Below are 13681 nucleotides of genomic sequence, written 5' to 3'. Positions count from 1 at the left end.
TGCTGTATTTATTATGTCATATTCAAAAATCCGGTTTGAAAAGAAACTTTTCTCTTTTTTTTTTGAAGTTACTAAATAATTAAAATTTTCTAGTAAATTGTTGTAGGAATTGCTCCCTAGTTAGTTTGTTTAGTAACTATTTAATAATCCACAGGAATGTAGTCTTTATACATATTTTGTTAAGTGACACCTTTAGAATTTGTCATCTCACTTTCTTGGTTATCCTTTAATTAAACCATTTAATGTAAGCAGCTCAGTGCAGAGGAATCAGTATTGGATTTGGAAAGAGCATCCAGGTTTGTAATCTGGCACTACTTGTTTAACTTTTGCAAAATCAGTTAACTTATCTGTGCCTTATTTTCTTTAAATGTAAAATGAGAGTGATTTTCTAAAATAAATCTTATGGTTCTTTCCATCTCTATAATTATATAATTTAGTCCAGTCTAAATTAATTCAACATAGAGAGTCTAAACTCTTTTCTATCTCTTCTCTTCACTTTAACACAAGTGCAAAAAGTAAGAAGAAATTTTGAAACTTTATGATATTTAGTAGACAAAAAGGTTTCTCATCATGGCTATTTCTGTCTTATCCAGCAAATAGCATATTCAAGTTTGCATATGAAATAAAATAAACAAATGAAAGTAATAAGTAATAGCATTCACTTTAGTGAATATACTTGATATTTATTTCAATTTTCTCTCCTTTCATCAGTAAGAGTAATTATATCATTTTAGTACTCTAACATATGGCTCTAATTTAACATTCAACATTCAATGTAACATTGGTCATAGTGACCTCTTTTATCTATGTTGTGTTCTGGGGATGCTCTAGTATCTACTTCGTTTTCTTTTTTCATGTTGTCCTCTACTGTCTTTCTGTCCTGGTTATTGCTGCATGTCCTTTAGGCCTAAATTTGACTTTTTCTCTGATTCTCCTTTGAAATCTCTTCCTTCAAGTCACAAACCAAGAAGCATTTCTCCAAAAGTTTCACTTGCTCTGTTTTTCTTTCCTTCATATCTCTTTACCCTCCCCCAGTGAAAAATAAACTGACATTCTGATATTCCCCCAGGAATTTTTTGAAAACATAACCCATGTGTTTTTCACAGTCTGCAATTCTTACACTATTTTTACTTAGTTATGTTGTTCAATCCTTCCCATTCCACCCAAAATTATATTATAAACACCTAGAAAACAAGACCTTTCTTCACACTCCATTAATTTCCATTGACTAGCATTATGACAAAATGGCTATTCTTTACCTCCATTACCAAAGGAAACTCCTCTAATTGATTTTAATATTTTTTTTCTCATTGGGGATGTCTTTTACATGCATTTTTCATCTCTCTTTTCTTCATGTTTACTTAAACATTTTCTACTTATTAAAATATATGAGGTACTTAAGGTCAGGAACTGAGCTTTGGTTTTCTATATGTCTCAAATATTTAGCACAATGGCAAATATATTTTTTAAATTCATGAATTGTTCTCAAGACATTTATATATCCAGGAAGTGGCTATTCATGTGGAAAATTGTGAAAGAACATTTTTTGAAGGAACACATTATGAAATATAGTTGACCTAAAATATGTCTAGTAATATAAATTTAAATAAAATAAATTAAAATATAAAAATATCACAAGGAATTTATTTTTTCAAATGTGCTTTAAGAATTATTGTAATAATTTTCTACAACTCAGATTAATGACTCATAATCAGAAGAATAAACAATGATTATTATTTGTCTATGACAATCAGTATATTGAACACTATTCCAATAAAAGTTTTGACTATAGTAATTCCACACATACAAGGGATTGTAACATGCAATAATAGATGGAAAATTCACATTTTAAATCATGGATTTTTATCAAAGAACTATTTATAAGTATTTGGTTCTACAATGGTACTTCTGTGGAACATTATTCGTAAATTATGTTTTAAATTCAACTTATTTTATTAAAGAAAAGTGGATATTTATGAACTAATGTTCTGACACTCAATTAATATCAGGATTCGCAACAATGGGCTAAATGGACATATTGCTTACTATATACAAAAGAATAGCATCTATTGGAAGTGAAAATAAAAATTTGTATCTATTTGTTCATCTATTTCTGTAGTTCAAATTCCTTTGTTCATTTACTGATATGATATGCAATTGGATACATGTACTAAATTTTACCCAAATACTTATAAAATTAACATACTTTTAAAAGTATTTTTGAATTCTAAGTTTCCTCTCTTCCTCCTGCCTTTATCCCTGCTTGAGAAGACAAAGAATTTTACTTTGATTGTACATGTGACATCATGTAAACCTTTTTTCTATGTTAGTCATATTTAAATTGAAAACAGAGACAAAAAGATAAAAGATATTCTGTTGAAGTATACTTCAATCTGCATTCAAATTTCATAAGTTCTCTCTCTGGAGATAGGATGGAATTTTGCATCATGGTTATTTTGGAATTCTCTTAAATCACTGTCTGAATTATATTCTTTTATAGTTGATCATTCTTAACAATATTACTATTACTGTGTACTATGTTCTGCTTCTGCTCATTTCTTAGCAGTGGTGATTTTTTTAAATTGTAAAATATTTTTTGTTTCAAAAGTTTGGATCTTTAGGTTTATCATATTCTAGATTTACTATGTTCATTTACTATAATGAAATTTGTGCCTCAATAATTCTATTGCTTCAACATTATATTTTTTACAGGTAATACATGATTTTGATGATTACTACTTTGTGATATAATTAGAAATCTACTATCATGAGATCACCATACTTTACTTTTTCTCTATTGTTTCCATTGATGTTTTTGACCTTTGATTTAACAAATAAGTTTCATTATTGTTTATTTTTAATGTGAAAAAAAATTGGTAGTTTTAACTAGTAGAACACTGAATAATTAATTTAGGTAAAATCGTTGTTCTGCCTAAGTTAATAAATAAGCAGTTTAATATCTTAAAACTTTGATAAGATATTAACTATTTCAACTAGTTTTTATGACTATTTTATTAAAGGTTTTTATTTATAAAACATATGCCTGGGTAATTTTTCAACAAAGACCCTTGCAAAATCTCATGACTCACAATGTTCCTTCCTTTACCCCATTCCCTCACCTAGATGGCAGATAATTTAATACATGTTAAATGTGTGAAAACATATGTTAAATCCAGCTTACACACACACACACACACATACACACACACACACACACACAGAGTTATCTTGCATCACAAAAAAAAAATCAAGAAAGAAAAAACTGGATAAGAAAACAAAATGCAAGCAAACAACAACAGAAAAATCAACTAGTTTTTAGTTAATATTCTAGTTTTCTGTAAGTATAAAATTGCATATTATCTTCAAAGAATGATAGTTTTGTATTCCTCATTGTCTATTTTTATTCCTTCATTTTCTTTCTTATTATTAATATAAGCTAGCATTTTAGTATAGTATTGAAAAATAATGGCTATAATTGATACATTTTTTCAACTCTGATATTATTCTGAAATTTTAAAGTTGTTCCCTGATAAAAATAACATGTGCTAATGGTTTCATATATGTTATACATATCATTTATTTTTTTATTATTATTTTTATTTACAAAATATATACATGGGTAATTTTTCAGCCCTGACAATTGCAAAACTTCTTGCTCCAATTTTTCCCCTCCTTCCCCCCACCTCTTCCCCAGATGAGAGGTAGGCCAATACATGTTAAATATGTTGAAGTATATGTGAAATACAATATATGTATACATATTCATAGTTATTTTGCTATACAAGAATTGGACTTTGACATAATGTAAAATTAACCTGTGAAGGAAATCAAAAATGCAGGGGGACAAAAATAAAAGAATTGGGAATGCTATATAGTAGTTCAAACTCATTTCCCAGAGTTCTTCACTGGGTATAGCTGGTTCTATTTATTATTGAACAAATGGAGCTTATTTGGTTCATCTCATTGTTGAACATGTCCACATCCATCAGAACTGATCATCATATAGTATTGTTGTTGAAGTATATAATGATCTCCTGGTCTCACTTCACTCAACATCAGCGCATGTAAGCCTCTCCAGGCATTTCTGAAATCATCCTGCTGGTCATTTCTTTCAAAACAATAATATTCCACAACATTCATATACCACAATTTATTCAGCCATTCTCAAATTGATAGGCATCCACTCAGTTTCCAGTTTCTGGACATTACAAAGAGGGCTGCCACAAAAATACTTATCATTTTTAAAAAGCATCATTGATTCCTATGCATCCTAGTGGAGTCTTTATATAATTATGTGATTTTTGCTGTCTTTCTTATTGATATGGTAAATTATATCTAATATTATCTCACTCCTGCTCTCCTAGTATGAACCCTTTCTGATCATAATGCCTGATGTTTGTCATTTACTTCTGAAATCTTTTTTCTATTATTTTATTTAAAATATTAACATCAATAATCATTAAAAATTGTATGTAGTTTTTTTGTTTATTTTTAATCACTTTGGTTTAGGTGTCAAAATAATATTTGTTCTTCAAAATATAGTGCTTCAAGTTATGGTCTTATTGTTATAAAGCTACAAGCTCTTGTAAAATCATGATTTTTTCAAAGCATTTTTTGTTGTTCTTGCTTAAATTACTTTCTCTTTAACCTGAGAATTTTGAAACTTGGTTATGACATGCCTGTCATAAGATAAAAACATAACTGTGCTTCCTTGCATCTCTTTCAGGTAATTATCTATCTATATCTATATCTATATCTATATAGAGAATATATATTTTTTCTATTTCTACTTTACCTTTCTCTAAAACAGGGCACTTTTAAAAAAAATAATTCCTTATAATACTGTCATTCAGCTTATTTTTTTGATCTTAACATTTAGATAGTCTGACAATTCTGATATGTCTTTTTTATCTATTCTCCAGATCAATTGTTTTTCTATGTGTGACTCTGGGCAAAACACTTAATGCCAATTGTGTCACAAAATAATATAATAATGATAATTTTAAAAATAAAGAGTTGGGGGCAGCTAGTTGGTGCAATGGATAGAACACACACCCTGAAGTCAGTTCTTGAGTTCAAATTTAGCCTCAGGCACTTAACACTTCCTAGCTGTGCAACTCTTGGCAAGTCACTTAATCCCAATGGTCTCAGCAAATAAATAAATAACTATAAAATTGTGGAATCATAAATTAAAAGTTAATTCTAGGAAGATGGCAAAATATATCAGTAATTTCAGGTCTCTAGATTTCCTACATACAGATAAAATCACCATGAAATGAATAAAGAGAAGTGAAAATAAAGAAGTAAAATAATTGTCCTTCTGAGACATCTTGAGAGGATCTAATATTATAACTTGGTGTCCTATAGTTCAATTTTACTTTCTCAATTCTGATTTTCAAAGTGTTATTCTTTTCCTTAGCTTTATTTTCCAAATTCTTGTTTTGCTTTTATTTTTTTTTCTAATTTTCCTTCAATCTTTTTTTTTTTTTTTTTTTTTTTTTTTTTTTTTTTTTGTAATTGTTTGTGAGTTCTATCAAAATTTATTTTTGGGCTTGACTCTTAACATTACTTTTTTAGAGTAGGATTAGCTTATTTTAACTTCAGTATCTTCCTCTGATTACGAACTCAGATCTTTTATACCTAAGTAACTATCAATGATTGAGTTCTTTTTCCTTTGGTCACTCATTTTTTTTTTTAATTTTTCTAATTTTCTTCTTCACAACTTAATATTATTATCAAATTTGAATTCCAAGTGGATTAAAATTTAATAATAATATTAAACTGCTAAGAATTAGCCAAGTGGATAATGTTGTCCTAGGTTTCAGCTCCTTCTAATTATTGTTTTTTGAATTCTATCCAGGAGCTCAAGCTGATGTTTCTCTCTTCTTCCCTAAGCCATGCTGACCTGATTTTTTCTTGCTCTCTGGCATACTACACTTTATGGGTTTGTGCTCCCTCCTCTTAATCCACAGTCACAACCAGGAATCACTTCTGGTCAGCAATGTTAGAACTGACTTTCAAAAACAATTATGCAATATTCCCCAACTTAGCCATCTATTATTTTCAGATAAAATTTTTTGAGGCAAAGTTCATGAGTGAAATTTCTTGAGGCCTAGTCTGCTTCCCTTAAGGCCCAATATTTGCTGATTCAATGAAGTTAGTTAGCTTAGAGAAGTTTATACTTCACTAAGACCAAGCCTCAATATTGGAGTATTTCTGAGGTCCTCTCATTTTCACTGTTCTATGTTAATTTCATAGTAATTTTATGTCTGTTTATAGAGGAAACCTAGCAACTTAAAATTTCTGACCTACTCTGCTATATCATCAGAATTAACTTTCAATCTATGATTGCACAGCCCTTTATTTTTATATTATTATTATTATTATTATTATTATTGATATTATTATCATTCAGAGAAGCAAATGAGGTTGTGACTTCCCCAGAGTCACACACGTAGGAATTATTAAGTCTTTGAAGCTGAATTTGAACTCAGGGTTCTCCTGACTGCAGTTACTAGTGCTGTATCCATTGTGATATCTGGCTGTATTCCTTCACCACCACCCATGACCCCAAGTTTTATTAGATGAATTTTATTGCATTGTTACCTTAAATGTGTGTTTTTAATATATTTGTTTTTTCTGAATTTTATTGTGATTGTTTTATGCCCAAAACTATGGTTAAAGTTTATAAAGGTAATTTAAAACTAAAAAAAGGTATATTCCTTTTTATTTCCATTCAATTCTCAGAGATCTATATTTAACTTTTCAGATTCCATTATCTTTTTGATTCTTTTTTAATCATTCTCTGGTTAGATATATCTTGCTCTGAAATGGGAAAATTGATATTTTGAATACTGTCAGTTTTCTCCTATAATTTTCTTAAATTTTACCTTAATAATTTGGATGCTATGTCATATATGCTTTGTATTTAAGATATATCATTATTTATATTTTCTTTTACCAAGACGTAGTTTCTCTGCATGTCCCTTTTAATTAGTTCTATTTTTGTTTTGCTACACCTACTTTTTATCCCCATTTCAGATTAAGCACAAAACAATTTTGCTGTAGTTACTTATTTTAGCAGTGTATGTCTAACTGTTCAAGTGTGATTCTTGTAAACAACATTGTTGTTGAATCCTGGTTTCTTGTTCAGTTTTGTATCTGCTTCCATTTGATGTTTGAGGTCATCCTACTTAGATTCACAACTGATTAGTAATTGTGGATTTACCTTCATATTATTTCCTTGTCCCCCCTCTCTTTCTTTCTTTCTTTCTTTCTTTCTTTTCTTCCTGTTTTCTTTAAATTATTTTTTCTTTGTTTCTGACCATTAATTGCTTTTATTCAGTTTCACTCATATCACTCCCATCCCTTATTTCTATTATCTCATTTCCCTTCTATTTCCCTGTTAGGTGAGATAGATTTATACTATCAATTGAGTCTCTCTATATTTATCTGGTTTGTGTGTGTGTGCGTGCATGTGTGTGTGTATGTGTGTGTATGTGTGTGTCTGTGTATTCACTCTTTGGACCAATTTAGAAATGAGTGAGATTCCCCCATTCATACTATGTTCTCTTCCACAGTAAAAACTTTTTTTTTTGTATACTCCTTTTATTCGAGATAATGTTCCCCTTCTTCTGTCTTATCTCTTCTTCCAGAGTAGTCCTCCTTTTTCTATCCATTTTTTACATTATTTCAATGAAATTAATTCACTCTATTCCTCTCCCTCAATGTGTAATTTTTCTAACTGTCCTAATGATAAATTTCATAGAAACCACATTTCATGTAAACTGGTTGATTCTTGATTTTTCTTTTATTTTCACTTTTTTATATTTCTCTTAAACCCTCTATTTCAGAGCAAAATTTGTATCCACTCTTGTTCTTTTTCTCAGGAAACTTGAAAGTCCTTTATTTCATTAAATATTCTTTGTTTCCTTGAAGTATTATATTCAGTTCAGTTTATTCTTCATTGGAATGACATCTCCTCTGCTTCCAGAATATATGATTGTAAGTATTTTTACATATTAGCTGTCAGTTCTCAATCTATGTGTGTGTGTGTGTGTGTGATTCTCACTGTGATTACCTGGGTATTTGAAGCATTTTTCTATTTCATGTACTTTCCCTTAGATTTCAGACCTTATTAGCTATATTATTAAGAGAAAATTTAATTTTAGGATCTCTTTTAAATGATGATTAGAGTGCTTTTAATTCTATTTTTTGCCCTCTACTTCTAGAATATCAAGGCAACTTTTACAAGCAATTTCTTAAAATATGGGGCATAGAAGTTCTCTTTTACCATATCTTTCTTGTATTCCCATAATTGTGAAATTATTTTATCTTCATCTATTTTCAGGTTATTTTTAAAAATGAGATATTTTACATTTTCTTTTTCACTTTTTTGACTATATTTCCTTGATTCTTCATGTAGCAATGTGACATTAGTTTCCACCTGCCTAATTCTAATATTTAAGACTGATTTTGATTGAATTTTTTAAACATCTTGTTCCATTTAGCCAATTCTGCTTTTTAAAAGTTATTTTCTTCAATGATGTTTGTACCTTCATTCTTGACAAATTCTATTTTTAATTTTTTCTTCAGTATTTCTGGTGTTTATTTTATCAAATTGTTAATTACCTTCTTAAAATTATTAATTTCTTCCCTTTCTATCATTTCTCTAGTTATTTTTCCTCTTATTTGAATTTTAAAATCATTGTGTTAAGCTCCAAGAATTTTTATAGGACTTGTGCCCAATTCATATTTTTTTGCTGAGGTTTGGCATATGACTGTTTTATCTCTTTTTGATTTTCTCTCTGGATGTTTCCTGTCATAATAGTAGCCTTTTGTGTTCAGGTGTTTTATGTTGTGTGTTCATTTTGCCATCTTATTTCTTGATCTTGAATTTTGTATTAATATTGAACCATGATTTTAATATTGGAGAATAATGGAATTGGGGCAGGCCCTGCTCAAATTTTAGGATTTTTATTTATTTGTTTTGCTTTGTTTTGTTTGATTTTTTGTTCTTCTATTTTCAGAGCTATTTCTGGATATATTGAAAGTTGTCAGTACTTCCAATGTGATGTGATCTGGGAAGACGTTGCATCATTCACTATCCTTTTTGTCTGAACACCATTTCTTACCAAGGAAGAGCTCCCTATCTTTTGAGAATGCAATCGCTATTACATCTCAAGGCCCCTTCTCCCTTGGGATCAGAAATAATATTGTTCCAAAGAATCTTTGATCTTCTATGTCTCAAGATGATATTGCTTTTCAGTGCTCCTGTTCCCTTGTGATCAAAAGCAACAGTGCTTCTAAATTGTCCCATTCACTCCTGTCTAAAATCTCTCTTTTCTGCCCTTGAACTATTACCTAAATATAGCTATAGAGAATGGAGCTTCCAAACATCATGTGGTTCTCTAACATGTGCTAACATAGTGCTCCCTGTTATATTCTCTCTAAAATGTAATGTTCTCTGTTGAGGTTTTCTTGGGGTCTTGGTAGGCAGCCTTTGTTTCAGTTCAGAATAATCACCATGCAAGTATATAGCCAGGTGTTAAAGTCCAAATCCTTTATTGTCTCCTTTAAAGTCCTATCACCTTCACTTGGGGGTCGATTAGTTTTCTTGAGGCTTATGTCTCTCCTTGGTTCTGAGAACTTGAGTTCCCGCCTGCCTTCTCTGGCTTCTGAATCTCCCTGACTCCAAAGGTTTGTGCTTCAGCCTCCAGACACTACAAAGGTGGAAGATGGAATGAATCTGTCTCAGCCTCTGAGAGCTTCTAGTGCACTTGTACTTTTCTGGCCCTGAGAGCATCTTGCTTATATGCTTTACACTGAGTTCAAACCAATAATTATATCACTAGGAAACCATTATTTGTTGTAGCATTAAATCAATGCTAAACTAGATTTAACCGTTGTCTCTTTAATTCCATTTAGTACATTGTTTCAAGTTCTGGCCCATAACATCTCCTTGTAGGATTAAATCAATCATACTGAACTATGCTAAATTAGATAATTATTGTCTCTCTCAATTCCACTGACTTAGTACCTTGTAAGAATCCTTTGTTTCAAGTTCTTGTTCTGGCCTGCAACAGTTCCCCTTACTTTTCATGTCTCTCTCAGTTTGAGAGTTCCTTAAGCTGGTCACCATCACTACTATTTCACCTGTATGGACTTTTGTCCATCCTGTACCTCCATGTCATAGATCTCTCTGACCTACTAATTTGTCTAGAGCTTCAAGAATATTTTGTGGTCTTTTGTAGTCTGTGCCATTCCATAATTCTATGGAGATATTAATTTAAAGTTATTTAGAAGATAATTTTAGACATCATTCAGTGCTTTCTCTATTTCACCATCTTTGCTCCACTCCCAGAAAACCCATAGGCAGTTTGAGAAAACAAAGTGGATATGTGGCAAACACTAAATTCTCATACTTTAAAATACAAACAAGTAAAGATTTATTTATAGAAGGTAAAGCAAGAGATTATCTTATACTAGTGAATCTTTATGATAGAGTAGGAAATGAAAAATGCCAGTAATTTTTAATCTACATTAAAACTTTGCAATGAACTAGTATTATACAGTGACTTTAATTATATCCTCTGAATTAGGAAAAAAGGCACTCTCCAATAAATTGCAGAGTCTGACTTTTGTATCTAGTTATCTATCACTAAGCTCTTCAAATACAGGTGTGACTGCTTCTGTTCACTTGACAGTGAGTTGAACACAGCCAGTGATAATTAACCTCAAATCAGAAATTGATTTCACTCAAATCACCATTTGCTACTCTAGTATGCAGAAAGAGTGATAGTGTTTCAAAGTGGGCAATTAACTCTATTAGCTATATTACATGAAATACATATATCAATAATATACATATATATATTTAAATATACAAGATGCTATTTTGTCATACCTTAAAAGATATATGATTACAAATTTACTTAAATTCTTTCTTTACCATCTAAAATAATAATTTCTGACATTATTTTTGTTGCTATAAAGATTAAATATTCAGATGCAGCATGACATAGAGGATAATGTTGGATCAAGAGTCAGGATCACTTAGGCATAAATCCTTTCTAAGGGAAATGTTGGATTGTGAGTCTGGCAAGTCCTAGGAATTCTATCAATTTTGTATTCCTCTTCTGCAAAATGTAGATAAAATCATATATAGTCAAATCCATTGTGAGGATAAAATGAGATAATATATGTAAAATACTTGCTTATATAACTGAAAGCTATTACTATAATGTTTTAAAAGTTATATTTTAGAGCTATTAATTCATTCCAAAATACATATAAACCTTGAGAATATGCATAACTTAAAATGAGTAAATGTTTTAATTTCTCCTCACATAAAATTTGGGAACCTTAATATATGATTATCATTTTTAAGTTTGCCCTAATTATGGACAACCTTGCTATAATGATTATCATTTTGAAGTTTGTACTAATTACGGAGTGGCATAGTAAGACAGGATGCTAACTGATAGTTAAATTCTAAGGAAACTTCCATAGGTATTGTTTTGTCAAAAGCAGAAACAACATAGAGAATGATTGGCATTTTTCAGTTTTTCAGTAAAAATTTAGCATATTCAAGTATTTAATCTTCCACTATGAGTCCAACTTCCATTAAAGAAGCATGATTTTCCCACAATCCAGAAAAGCCCTTTGAATAGGAAAGAACCACAAGGGATACCTCCATTCCATTAAATTTGTCAGAATTAAAAGAATATTAACTATACTTTTGTGTTTGAGACCATATAAGATTGTCACCATGTATAGAACCCAAGGCAAAATATAATGTAGAATTATATTTCTCCAAAGTTGAAATCAATTTTTACTAATGAATTAAATAAATCTGTGACCTCTTCAGAAATATAACTGTTACATTCCTTATTTGTCCTACAATATTGGCTTATAACTGTTAAATTTCTATTGCATATTTATAAAAAAATTCAAAATAATAAATTGACATTTTGAGTTGTGTTATAATAATGTCAGCATTTAGGGGGAAAGAGAGAAATTTGCATTCTGAAGTTAATAACCATCAAAAGAATGTGATCAGAGGGTTTTATGGGTTATAAAAATATGAGAACTGGGGATTTATGGTTTATTAGAACATGAGAATTTAATAGATTAGATTTGTTATTAGATAAAGATTTGTAATGTGGATTATAATATGGCCCTGATTCCATTGATTATATGTGTGTGTGTGTGTGTGTGTGTGTGTGTGTGTGTGTGTGTGTGTGTGTGGTGTGGGTGTGTGTGGGTGTGTGGGTGTGGGTATGTGTGTGTGTGGTGTGTGTGTGTGTGTGTGTGTGTGTGTGTGTGTGTGTGTGTATGTGGATTTCTCTTTTAGGTTCTTTATCTTAGAGGATGGCAGTCTCAAGATATATAATGTAACCAAGTCGGATGCAGGAATATATACTTGCATAGCCATGAATCAATTTGGCATTGCCAAGACTTCAGGCAACCTAGTCATAAAAGGTAAAATTTACTTCATTTGTGGTTTTTTTTTATTTTGTGAATGTGTATATCTAAAGATCCCATGCCACAGCTCCTAATACCTTGCACGTGCAATATTGCAAAATGGACACTCATAGTGGGGTCATGGTTTTGTGTCTTGGTAGTTGATCAATGCCTCTACAATTGAAAAGAATAGTACCATCATAAAACATCTTTCAGGATTATTTTATATAAAAACCAACTTAACACAACACTGGAAGTTAATTAGTCAGAAATTTATAACTTCTAGTCAAAATATTTGAGTTTCCTTGAATATCTTCTTGTGCTGGGCTATGAAGATGTTGATGAAGTTATTTAACTCATGTGTAATTTGTTAAGCGGGATTTAATTCAGAAACATTCATCTTAAATGTAATTACCTATGTATGTAGGCCATGAATATAACCATACTGAATGTAATGTACTGCTGAGTCTGTAAAATATAACTTTAAATGACCAAATCTTTCAAAGCAAAACAGGATTAAAATGTGTGCCAAAAAAATTAGTATTCATGAGTCTATTGCTCTTTTCTTACTACCACAAACATCTATATTTGTGTAAATGGAAATGATAAAAAGAATATACTAAATTTTAAAATATTTCAAAATGTATTCTATTCTTTCTATAAAAATGTTTTTACATATATTCCCAGAAGAAATAATTAGCCCCCCCATTCATTGTTTTTGATATTTCACTTTGATGAATGTTAATATTATAAAGCCACTATTTCATTCACTTGAAATGGTCATTTGTCTCAGTTGATTAGGTTCTTTGAATGGCTAAAATGGATAGCTCATTGAAATAGTATGAGATGCTAATTGCTAATTGCTCACAAATGTTTAAGTTGTTCATTTAGGACATTCCATTTTTTTTTAATTTTAAACATTTTTTCCTCAGTTAATAGGAATTTTAAGTGCTTATCTTTATCATTCCATCAGCCCATTTAAAATGTTTTCAGAGAAGATCAATCATCAGCTCTGTCCCTGGAAAATATCATTGCCAACTTGTCTCAAGGGTATTTCATTATGACAACTGTTGTCTACAGAACACAATGTACCTGATGAAATGTGATGTGTCAAAATTTACCTGGTGTGCTTCACTTTGGGGAAAAAAAAAAAAAACAAACAAAAAACAAAAAACAGCCATTCCTAAAGATTGATTTGTTATAATTTAAAAGACAG

General features: G+C 30.3%; 1 protein-coding gene across 1 annotated transcript in view; it reads left to right on the top strand.

The window, feature by feature from the left end:
- Positions 1-13681, top strand: part of CNTN6 (contactin 6) — a 536373-nt gene that overhangs the window by 438812 nt on the left and 83880 nt on the right. Inside the window, exon 12 of the mRNA XM_074284067.1 lies at positions 12356-12483. Coding sequence (XP_074140168.1) covers positions 12356-12483 — 128 coding nt within the window. The remainder of the gene's footprint in view (positions 1-12355; positions 12484-13681) is intronic.

The sequence above is a fragment of the Sminthopsis crassicaudata genome, chromosome 1 (genome assembly GCF_048593235.1).
Source record: "Sminthopsis crassicaudata isolate SCR6 chromosome 1, ASM4859323v1, whole genome shotgun sequence".
In the NCBI taxonomy this organism is placed as follows: Eukaryota; Metazoa; Chordata; class Mammalia; order Dasyuromorphia; family Dasyuridae; genus Sminthopsis; species Sminthopsis crassicaudata.
This window is presented reverse-complemented; position numbering and strand designations above follow the sequence as displayed.